This window comes from Podarcis tiliguerta, assembly GCF_965153285.1.
Source record: "Podarcis tiliguerta genome assembly, chromosome: 3".
NCBI lineage: Eukaryota > Metazoa > Chordata > Lepidosauria > Squamata > Lacertidae > Podarcis > Podarcis tiliguerta.
Window position 1 is genome coordinate 110,679,959 of NC_139536.1, and position 12,018 is coordinate 110,691,976.

General features: G+C 41.8%; 1 protein-coding gene across 6 annotated transcripts in view; it reads right to left on the reverse strand.

The window, feature by feature from the left end:
* The window catches only part of CTNNA1 (catenin alpha 1), a 72,255-nt gene that overhangs the window by 12,769 nt on the left and 47,468 nt on the right, over window positions 1–12,018 (reverse strand). For all 6 annotated transcript variants that reach the window (XR_014509974.1, XM_083435300.1, XM_083435301.1 and 3 more), the window contains exons 12-15: window positions 11,805–12,005; window positions 8,927–9,078; window positions 4,654–4,764; window positions 1,806–1,987 (exon numbers count right to left, since the gene is read on the reverse strand). Coding sequence is in view for 5 of the 6 variants with exons in the window: in XM_083435300.1 (XP_083291426.1) it covers window positions 1,806–1,987; window positions 4,654–4,764; window positions 8,927–9,078; window positions 11,805–12,005 (646 nt within the window). In the remaining variant the exon portion in view is untranslated. The remainder of the gene's footprint in view (window positions 1–1,805; window positions 1,988–4,653; window positions 4,765–8,926; window positions 9,079–11,804; window positions 12,006–12,018) is intronic.

Genomic DNA, 12,018 nt, shown 5'->3' on the forward strand with positions numbered 1-12,018 from the left:
TGTACCTATATTCTGTATCAACTAAAGCTTCTCACTGTTTTTAAAAGCAGGCCCACACACAGCACACTGGGTTGTTTCCAAATGAAATTGTTAGTGCAAGGACTTCTTCCCAAGCAACAGAACCATCTCTAACTCTACCCATGTTCCCAACTATCTGCTCTGAAGTGTGTGTTTTTTTGGTGGGGGGAACCCAAAACAAATTTGCGCAGGCACACAGGAAATTGGTGCACAAGGTTGTACCAACAGCACTTCACTGGATACAAGCCACTGTAGTAATACAAATGACCCAGACTTGGATCATTGAAGCCAGTCTCTCTCTGCCCCCCATAGAGAGTTCTGGCCTAAGATGGTAAAAAGTGTCTCATGCCACACCTCTAGATACAAAGACAGATGAGTGCCCTCAAGTGATGAACCTGGTCCATTAGAATCATAGAATAGAATCATAGAGTTGAAAGAGACCACAAGGGCCATCAAGTCCAACCCCCTGCCAAGCAGAAAACACCACCAGAGCACTCATGACATATGGTTGTCAAGCCTCTGCTTTAAGACCTCCAAAGTAGGAGACTCCACCACACTCCTTGGCAGCAAATTCCACTGTCGAACAGCTCTTACTGTCAGGAAGTTCTTCCTAATGTTTAGGTAGAATCTTCTTTCTTGTAGTTTGGATCCATTGCTCCGTGTCTGCTTCTCTGGAGCAGCAGAAAACAACCTTTCTCCCTCCTCTATATGACATCCTTTTATATATTTGAACATGGCTATCATATCACCCCTTAACCTCCTCTTCTCCAGGCTAAACATGCCCAGCTCCCTTAGCCGTTCCTCATAAGGCATCGTTTCCAGGCCTTTGACCATTTTGGTTGCCCTCCTCTGGACACGTTCCAGTTTGTCAGTGTCCTTCTTGAACTGTGGTGCCCAGAACTGGACACAGTACTCCAGGTGAGGTCTGACCAGAGCAGAATACAGTGGCACTATTACTTCCCTTGATCTAGATGCTATACTCCTATTGATGCAGCCCAGCATTGCATTGGCTTTTTTAGCTGCCGCGTCACACTGTTGGCTCATGTCACGTTTGTGGTCATCAAGACTCCTAGATCCTTTTTACATGTACTGCTCTCAAGCCAGGTGTCACCCATCTTGTATTTGAGGGAGTGCAACCTCCTCAAGGACAGGGTGAACCACAACTGATCTGGGCAGATGAACCATGCACTAGCAGAACCTCAGTCTTGTCTGGATTGAGCTTCAGCCTTTTGGCTCTCATCCCATTACCATTGCCAGGCACTGATAAAGCACTTCCATAATTCACGTTTTATCCCTCCCTCCCTGGATGATCTTATTCAGTGGCTTTGTGTAGATGCTAAACAGCATGGGGGATGAGATGGAGCCCTATGAGACAAGGGGCCATGAAACTGAGCAGAAATCCCCCAGCACCACCTCCCGGAAGTGGTACCTAGGCACGAACAGAACAACAGAAGAAAAGTACTATGCACATATAACTTGGACAGGATCCCATGGCTGATGGGAGATCCAGGATAATCAGTCCTCTCTCTCTCTCTCTCTCTCTCTCTCTCTCTCTCTCTCTCTCTGTGTGTGTGTGTGTGCTAATCACCACCCTGCAGGCTGACAAAGGCAGTTTCAGTACCAAAGCAAGAGCTAAAGCCAGATTGAAAACAGACAATACTAGTTGGGTTAGTCAATAGCATTTAGGAACTAATGTAAATCTAACAGAGCCTTGTTGGACAAAGGATATGAAATAAAGTTGCCCCCAAAATGCTTATTTAGATGGCGTGTCAATAAGGAATCCTTACCTGGTAAAATCTGTCATTTCCATCATAATCATGCACATCTGTTTTGCCAGGACAATGATATCATTACCACTATCATCCCATTTGGACACTTCAGCATCCAATTTACTCTTTTCTTCCTGGAAGCTGGCAACTTGTTCAGCGATTTTTGCTTTTTGCTCCTGAGGGAGTTGAGCCATGATAGCCTGGAAAGAAGAATGGTTCCACATATAATTACTTCCATTCATTGGCAAGGTGGCTTTTCAGGTTATTTTCACTAGCCAACTAATTCATAGGGGCAGAATCAAATTATATCTGAAAGGATGAGAGGAACATTTATTTCCATCTTGATCCATATCTTGCACCTATATGAATTATCTACCATTAGTAGTACAGACTATTGGGAAAGAAAGTCACTGATAAAAGGCTGATTTCTGAAGTCCTGCTGAGAGGAAATTGCTAGCATCCTGAGGGTGCCTTCTTTCTTTTTTCCTCCTTTTCTCTTTGTAGAGTACAATAGCCTTTACAGCAAGGTGGTTCACACCATTATAGAATCACTGCTGTAGAGTTCACCTACCTTCAGGTAGATAGCTAGAAATTAAATTTATGTTTATTGTCAAGAACCTCCTCTTGAATATTGTTCAAGAGTGCTCAGAAGCAAAGCTTTGAAGCAAGGACACATCCTACGTAATTACCAGATCATGATGTTCCAAATTAATCTAGGATTGAATTTTGGAAGTTTAAACACACACTGTCTACAGACAAAATTGTAGGGCTATTTCACCAAGCGAAAGCAAATGATAACAGAGCTAGACCACTGTTGGGCTGTATGAAACAACAGGATAGCCCAGGGTGCCTGGCTTGAAAAGGCATGTTTATTCACAAACAAGTACCCCACCTGCAGTTTCAAGTAGTGTGCTGGCATGTCCTCCTTGGAGCAGTGCCACTTGAATTTAAGCATCTCCTTTAATTATTGTGGTAGTGTTCTGTGCAAACACACTGCATGCACGTACACACAGAAAACTTAGAAATTACCAATGGCGCTTGGCAAGAATTACCTCTGGTCTGCTACAATTTTGTAAGGAAGACAGTTGCCAAGTTTGACGTTTAGCATAAAATATACACACGAAGGGCTATTTGGTTGCAACACAGAAGCTAATCCAAATATTGAAGTATTACGTTCAATTTTGGTATCCGTCATTTAAAAGAAATCTGAAGAGGAACTGGAAAGAGTTCAGAATCAATAGTTTGGAAGCCATGCAATCTTAGGAAAAGTAAAGGAATGTGAAATCTGAAGAGAAAAGGTTGAGGTGGCATAATATAAGGAGAAAATAAATGCTGTAATAAAGATGAGGGAGAGAGTTGAGACCAAATATAATGGTCTCAAGTGGCAGCACTTTATATGCTGGCAGCAGAACAGAATAGTCCTAAGTGGTACATTCTAATTAGTGAAGAGTCAATGTAGTGCAGTGGTTAAATGTTGGACTCGGACTTGGGAGATATAGGTTCAAATCCCCTCTCCGCCAAATATCTTACTGGAGTGGCCTTGATTAAGTCACCATTTCTCAGCCTTGGCTAACCTACAGGGTTGCCATGAGGATAAAGTGGGGGTGGGGGTGGGAGAGAACCAAGTATTCCACCTTGCAGGAAAGGCAGGATGTAAATATAACCTATAAACAAAGAAATAAACTTATCCTAGGCTATTAAAGGGAATTTTAATGCAGGTATCAGATTAGATGTTCTTATCTGACGATCTTGTCTATTAGGTCTGTGGTTCTATTACAAAATGTGGGGCAGAAGGAAAGGTAAAACAGGAATAGAAATGCCATTTATCAGATTACATAATGATTGACAAACAGCTAAGACTCATGGGTTTCAAGATAGGTTTATGAACTCACTGGGATACCGTATTTTTCGCCCCATAGGACGCACCTAGGGTTTTTTTTTGGGGGGGGGAATAAAGAAAAAAAAAATATTTCCCCCCCAGGCACGGGGCTGGCGCGGGGGAAGCCCGAGTTTCCCCCGACCCCAGAACAGCCTGCTATCCGCAAGCCTAGGGAGCCCAGCGGGAATTCGCGCCGGTCTCCCCAGGCTTGCGGAGAGCTGTGCGAAGCCCGGGCGCACTCTTCAGCGCGCCCGAGGCTTCGGGATGCAGGCAGCTCTGCACAACCCTCCGGAGGCTGGCGTGGCTTGGCGTCGAGCTCCGGAGGGTTGCGCAGAGCTGCGGGGACCCCGGGAAAGCAGGCAGCTCTGTGTGACCCTCCGGAGCCCGGCACGGCTTCGCACTGGGCTCCGGAGGGTTGCGCAGAGCTTCCTGAAGCTTGGAGAGCGAGAGCCTCTCGCTCTCCAGGCTTCAGTGAAAGCCTGTATTCGCCCCATAGGACGCACACACATTTCCCCTTCATTTTTGGAGGGGGAAAAGTGCGTCCTATAGGGTGAAAAATACGGTAGCTGAAAGGATAGGGCCAGAAGAGTTCGTGATCTTTGAGTAAAATTATCTTAAGGTTAGGGATTAACTAGTGTGGCAGGAGGAAAGTACATGCATCAGAGGGGAGAAGCAACTAAGGATGAGGATAGCAGAGTGAGTGATATGGGGGGGGGGGGGCTGGACGGTTGAACAGGGCACTTGGATATGTCATGTTCTGATCCAATATGGACTGCCCCATTGGCAACCCTTCTTTCCGTTTTGATTCTACTTCCTTTTCCAAAGCAGAAAAGAAGGAAAAAGATGGTTGGAGAAAGATGGATGTTAAGACAATAAAACCCTTGAAACACAATTTTTTTTTTTTCTAAAATGCAGAAGCAGAGAGGAATGCTAGCCTCTTGATCTGGTCTGCATATGTTCAGCGAGATTTGGAACAGTTTGCCTTACTCTTGCACTTTGGCCTGCAATAAGTTGGTCATCTTCAGTCTGAACGCTTGTTCGGCTTCTAACATCAAAGTCTTCTGTCTCAAAGTCTGAATCATCCAGTTCTTCAGGAGTCTGGGAAAACAAAAATACAAAAAGTCAAGAGCAATTCAGTGAACTAACATCTCTGGGGTTATTCCCTCTGGAATGCATCTAATTTAAAAGCTTTAAAACTAAACGTGAATGAATTTTCACATTTTGTGGTTTACAGATAAGCAGTTAGAAATAGCGCCACCACATGTGCTAAACGTACGGCTTATGACATTTACAGCATCCTGTAGATAATTTGATGGAGAGAAATGAATATAAATGTTTTAAATAAATATTTTAAAAACTGTGGACAACTGATTTGGGATGCACATGTTAAACTGCAGAGCATCGGGCTCACCTGCTTCATTAGCTGATACTCCAAGATTAAGCCTCCTTCACATTTTTTGTCGAAGACAACTAAAATAGGATTCACAACACTTATAAGACACTCCCCATTTAGAATGATGTAAGCCTTCAGAGAACAGGCTCAAGATTTGGGAAGTTTGATATTTATTCTGGCTACTGTATGTTTGTCTTTGTTACCTTACAATCTGCTCTGAGTCTCAAGCATGGAGCTGGATGACAGTCAGCAAAAGTAAATGCAACAATCTCTGTTTGTTATTATAGCTCTATCTGCAGCACACACAATTTAGTATTAATTTTTGAAGTTAATCCAAGAGTTCAGAGCGTTACTACTTTGGATTACAAGTCAACCCAGTTAATAAGTTGCTTTTCATAAGTTTGGAAAAACGCAGCTACCATTTCATTCATATCAGTTTCTTCCTTCTGTTGTTATAATCCAGATGCCATCAGTAGCAAAGCGTTTGACTGTGTTAATGGCTTGACAGCAGGCTATACTAGTTTTATCTTCGGTTAAATTTATCTCCCTGTCAACTGAGGAAAGTCAATGTTTGTCTTCCTACTCAATGAGATAATGAAGCCCTTGTTCCATATTGAACTTTTATTAGTAATACCTAGTATACAATATATGTTGCAGTAAACTTTTGCATTTATTCTGCTTATGGAATGAACTCATGTAAAGGCCAACACAGCAGTGAATGCATGAGCTTGGCTTCCCTAGGCAGAGGTAGCATTATGAGTTGTTGACGCTGTGTTGTGCCAAGCAGCGATCCGCTATGGCTTACTAATACTTGTATATACAATAAGCAGACATGCAAACTCATCACATAAAAGTTGTTTCCCAGCACAGAAATAATTTCCGTGAACAAAATTGTATGTCACTTTAGCCCTGGGATTCATGTTGGCAGTTTCCTTGATCTAACCAGAGACAGAAACTTAATGCACTACCTAGATGGGCTCATAATACCTCAGATATTGTTGGACTCAAACTCCCATCAGCTTCAGCCAGCATGACCAATGGTCAGAGATGTTGGGAGCTGCACATGGCTACCCCCAATTTAGTGTATTAGGATGGAGGTGAGAAAGGAAGGCAGAGACAGCTCTACTCTCCCAGTTTAGCTTGCTTGGATAATAATAATAATAATGATAATTTATTTGTACCCCGCCCATCTGGCTGGGTTTCCCCAGCCATTCTGGGCGGCTTCCACAGAGACCAAAAATAACAAAAATGTCACACATTAAAAACTTCCCTGAACAGGACTGCCTTAAGATGTCTTCTGAATGTCATTTTGACATCTGATGGGAGGGCGTTCCACAGGTTGGGCACCACTACCGAGAAGGCCCTCTGCCTGGTTCCCTGTAACTTGGCTTCTTGCAATGAGGGAACCGCCAGAAGGCCCTCGGCGCTGGACCTCAGCGTCTGGGCAGAACGATGGGGGTGGAGACGCTCCTTCAGGTATACTGGGCCGAGGCCGTTTAGGGCTTTAAAGGTCAATACCAACACTCTGAATTGTGCTTGGAAACGTACTAGATAAACTACTTTCACCAGTGTGTGTGCGCAGGGGTGGATTTAGGGCTGTGCGAGTGGTGCTCAACGCACTGGGTGCTGAGACGAGGGGGGCATTGTTTCAAAGCCCCATAAGCGAAGCGCTAGGCTTTGAGAAGGAGGTGTGAGACTCTGAAAGGGTCCTAGAATCCTCCCTTCCCCTTCCCAAAGCCCAGTTATCGCTTTCCCAGCTTTGGGAAGGAAGCAGGAGGACTCTCCCAGCGTTCTTGTACCTCCTTCCCAAAGCCAGGTGCCTCCTTACTCACCTTTTGGAAGGTAGCGTGAGGGCTGGGGGCGCGCACTGTGGCCTTGTACAGGGTGCCATAGTACCCAAGTCTGTCACTGGTGTGTGTGTGTGTCTAAAAACTGGAATAATTGCAGCAGGGGAGCAAATAGGTATGAAGCAAGCTCTGACAAAAGAATCTACAGCTGCTGAGACAAGGTGCAATATTTCAATTTTCAGGTTTGGCTCATGTTATTTTTTTCTCTCCAGTACTGATACAGCTTTTGGGGAAAGTATATATTCTATTTGAATTACAGGAACATAGAATGGAAAAAAGAAGTTGGGGAAGTATTACATGAAGCAACCCTCATAATCTCATCTGGGAATGCATGCCTATGTCTGCCTTAGAATACAAGTGATGCCAATGTGGTAATGTCACAGCAGGTCATTGTAATTTTAAAGCCCCTTTAATCTAGATCCCTATTTTAATACATAAAACACAAGGAAATGAAGATCTGCCACCCGTTGTCCTGTAGTTTAACCTTTGTTAGATAAAAAAGGTTTCTCCGCCTAGCTTTTACATTCTCAGTACGTATTGGCTTAATTCAAGATATACACAAATGCTTAATATTATCATGCTTTATATTTAAATGTTGACAATTAATGAACCGTATTAGTTAAAACTTCCAATATTTGTGATTCATTCTTATACTTGCTTTGAAAGCTTTCTACCATCTTTCCAATTTGCATTTTAGATTGAAATGTGAAGCTTTCAATAAAAGAGCTTTTCAACATAGGCCCAAGAAGATGAGACACACTTTTAACTTAATAGTCTACTGATTCATTAGAGTTTGAGTTTCTGCATTTGGTAAAATTGAAGTAGCAAACAGGCTGTCTTTTGACTTTGCTTCCTGAAGCACTAGATGTAATCTTAACGTTATAGGGTTTTCTTAGATTTATTCCCCCTGCTGTGCCCCAAGAGCCTATCAAAACCTGCTTTTTTATCTTAGCCTTGACAGTTCTATTCTGTGTCGTCAATCCTAGAGCTATTTATCAGACTCTTAAAAGTTTCAAAGCAGCTGCAGTAAATTAAGAGTGTTAAATACATGTACAGAACCACATAACAAGATGAAAACTTAAAATATCTTTCAGTTAAATAATTAAAAACTTTTCGGGGGAAGAACGAAAATAGGTAGGTGGTCATACTACTCCTAAAAAGATATTTCTAGCACAAAGATACTTGATCACAAATCACATATATGTCTAAAGCAGGGTTGAAGAACCTTCAGCGCCCCCGCTCCCCCAAATTTGGGCCAACTGACATTAGAGAGCCAACAATTAGGTAATGCAGGCTAAGAAATGTTCGGTTTCCATACCACTGTGCCCCTCTAATCAGAGGCACCAGCATCAATTGTCCTGTAAGAAGCATCCCAATGAATTTGTGTTCTAATATTGTCTTATTGTGATTGCTGCATACTGATGCAAGTTGTTTCTGAATTCTTAAAAAGCAAAGTATATATTATGATAAAAGGAATAGGTTACCATTTTCTGCACCAGCTGTAGCTTTCGAATGCTTGCCAAATGACAGCTACACATAAAGCATACTGTAGTAGCCAGTTATGAAAGCATTAATGAACTAAAAACAGTTCAGCCAACAAATGTGCGACGTTTACTGTGACTTGACTTTATTCGTCTCTGATATGTCTTTTAACTGTAATAATGACCTATGACTTATCACGGTTAAAACATTTGGGAAGTGATCACAATTGTTTACATAATATATAAACAAGATCCCATACCAATTTGCAGGTAATGGGCGGAATTAGGGGTACAAGCAGTATTTAGGATTAAATCTGTGTCATGTGTTTTTAGTTGAACAGCATTTATTGTTTCATTTTGTATTTTAATTATTATATATGCCTTGAGAGCTGCCCAGAGGGCTTATGCTGTGAAGCAGCTGTATAAATTTAGAATGCGTGTGTGTATATTTTATGCAGACACTCTTAGTGCTATTGTACTGCCTTATTGTTTAATAAAAACCCGTGAATGCTATTTTAAGGAAATAAAGGCTGACTCACTCTGATCATCAGCACTGCTTTTCTGATGTCACGAATTCCATCGTATACCAACCGAGAAGCATCGATGAATTCATTTTCATCCATTGGTTGAGCAGGGTCAGAACTCAGTGCTTCTACAGCAGCTTCTACTTGTTCAGTAAAACGTGGCATAACTAAAGAACACAGAGGGGGAAAAACATTCTGCTTACCAGAATACAATAAAATTTGTGGCTCTTAGCACGCAGATTCTGCAGTAACACAGTACTGAAATGCAGTTTTTTAATCCACAAATATTACTGGTACAACTGTTCTTTCCTTGAAATGTTACAGATCACACACATTCAGATTTCCTAATCGTATCCCTACAAAGGGCAAACAATACACACACTTAAGAAAGGTGGGGATGTGACTACATTCATGCTAGTTTTGTACATTAATTGTATTGTGCATTTGAAATGTGTACATATGAAAAGGTTTTGCCACGAGACATGATGATGGTGATGTTGACCACTCAGAAAACATGAGTTGCTGGGTGGTATACAAATGCCATTAATAAACAGGTTAGTGCGTTCACCAGAAGGTTGGTGGTTTGCTTCCACCTGTCCAGATCTGGCTCTGGAAAGGATTCCTGCATTGCAAGAGGTTGGTCTAGATGACCCTTGCGATCACTTTCCAACTCTACAATTCCATGGCTGCTAATAAAAGTTATTTTGTTGGGCCATATAAAGAATACTAATTTGTTAAGATGCCGTTAGTGTGACAAAAAGACGAGCAAGAAAATGGAGTCTGCCAGTGCAACGGCAGATAAAATAACGTATATTCAATTTTGCATTTCTTGCCCTGAGTCCTGGCTAGACCTGCTCTCTGCTTTGCTGGTCAATTTCCACCTGGCCTGGTGGTGTGGGGTCCAGATCAAAGTAGTTGCTGAAGGTACCGGGGACCTTCTTGCTCTTAGTCCAGAAAAGTATGCTGCTCAGGATGTTTAGAGACTATCAGGGTGGGGGTGTTCTGGGGCTGCTGTTGGGGCCAAGATTTAATTTTGGGGATCCACTGAATCTTCATGATTATGCTTTTGTATTTTGTTGTTAGACCTTATAATTAATTATAAGGGGATTATATAATTTTGTTGAGTATTTTTTAATATACTCAATAAAATTATATAAGGCAGCCCTGTTTAGGGAAGCTTTTAATGTTTAATAGGTTATTGTATTTTAGTGTTTTATTGGAAGCCGTCCAGAGTGGCTGGGGAAACCACGCCAGATGGGCGGGGTATAAATAATAAATTATTATTAATTATTATTATTAAGAAAATGTTTTCATCAAGTTATTATTCTCCACGTTGTGAGCTCCCTTCAGCATAGTTTACTATAGAAATGCAGCATACAAATACATGATGCTGATGATGGTAATTAAGGAAATTTTAAGTAGCCACAGTGATCTGCAATGAAGCATTAAAAACGCTGACCCCAAATGTACTGTGCGTTACCAAGATCATCATTGCATGATAGTGATACAGGAAATTGGTGCTGGGAACAAAATGGAACTACAGTGGTACCTCTGGTTACAGACAGGATCCATTCTGGAGCTCCGGTCAGATACCGAGGTTTTCGCAACCAGAGGTGCCTGTTCTGCGCATGCACGGGGCGTGGTAGAGCACTTCTGCGTATGCATGCGTGGAGAAACCTGGAAAAATACTTCCGGGTTTGCTGCGTGTAACCCGAAGGATACATATCTAGAGGTGCACGCAACTAGAGGTACCACTGTAATCAGTCTGCCAGAAGGATTCTGGCTTATCTGTCATCAGCACCACCCGAGACATTTGATGGTACAATCAATGCCACATTCAGTTCATTGGGAAAACTATTAAGATGCGCTTCTGTAGCTCAAATTCAATCCAACTCAGTAAATGGGGCACAAACTTTGGGCTCTATCCAAAAGGCCTCCACCCCTCTTGGGTTGTATACCAGGTGGAAAAGGCACAGCATTTCGTACAGTGGGGAAGCTGGTATCCTGCTCTTTTCTTGCTTCCATTTTCAGGGCAAGCACAGCCACACCAGAGCCAGATGTGACTGCAGTAGTGGCATAAAGATTTAATCTGGTGCCAGATTTTAGGATTTACACAATTAAGCTGTGAAAATTAATGCTGGAAGTCACATTTGTAGATGAATTGGTTTGAATTCTCCTTTCATATGCCAGAAGGCAAACTCCATTGATTGCAAAATCTTTCAAACAATTGAAAACTAGCACATTTAGCCTAAAAAAAAAAAAATGAAGTTAAATTCCTCTGAATGATGATATTGCTTTTATGATTAATTCATTTTAATTCAAGGTCAAAATGAACTAATTGTCTGCTGTGGTTTTACACATGGACAGAATGGTCATAAAAAATTCCTTCTGGTTTGCATTTTACAGTTCAACAGAGTATCAAACTTGCTTCCAGACCAGAAATGTATTGAGTGTGTAGGTTAAAATTAATGACATTTTAAATTTACCAATTACAGTCCCGCTTAGCTCTCATCTGTGACTTTACATTTTTTTCTTTCAAGAGAGCAAACTTGTTCCATTAGGACATGAATTTTAGTATTGCAAGCCAGTAACTTCTCAGTAACTTCCCAGGGATGGGATGTTAACTTCGACTGGTGGAACTTGTAGTTCAACAGCATCTGAAGACTCTCAGGTCTCCATGACATCATCTGTACTTAGCATGGGGCTTACAGAACAATGCTATGGATAAAAAGACCCACATTTCAAGCAAATATTCCAGCAAAACACTAGATTTAGCACTGAGGTTTAAACAGTTAATAAATTTGCTGTACCTACCGACACAAAGTTGTAAGCAGAAAGCACTGAACAGGGTAAGTATCTGAAATTAAAAGCCTGATGAGGTAGTTTATCTTACCTGTGTTTGACAGCAGCTTTGTTGCCTCCAGAACCTTTTCTGTATACACTCCAGGTTCATAATTATCCATTTCAGAAGTGACAACATGAATTACTCTAGCTGCACGACCACGAATTGCACCAGCAGTGCGATCTAAGCCATCAACATCTTTTTCTTGGAGAGCAATGACACATTTGTTTACATCTTCCAGAATATGATTCTCTGGTAGTAAAAT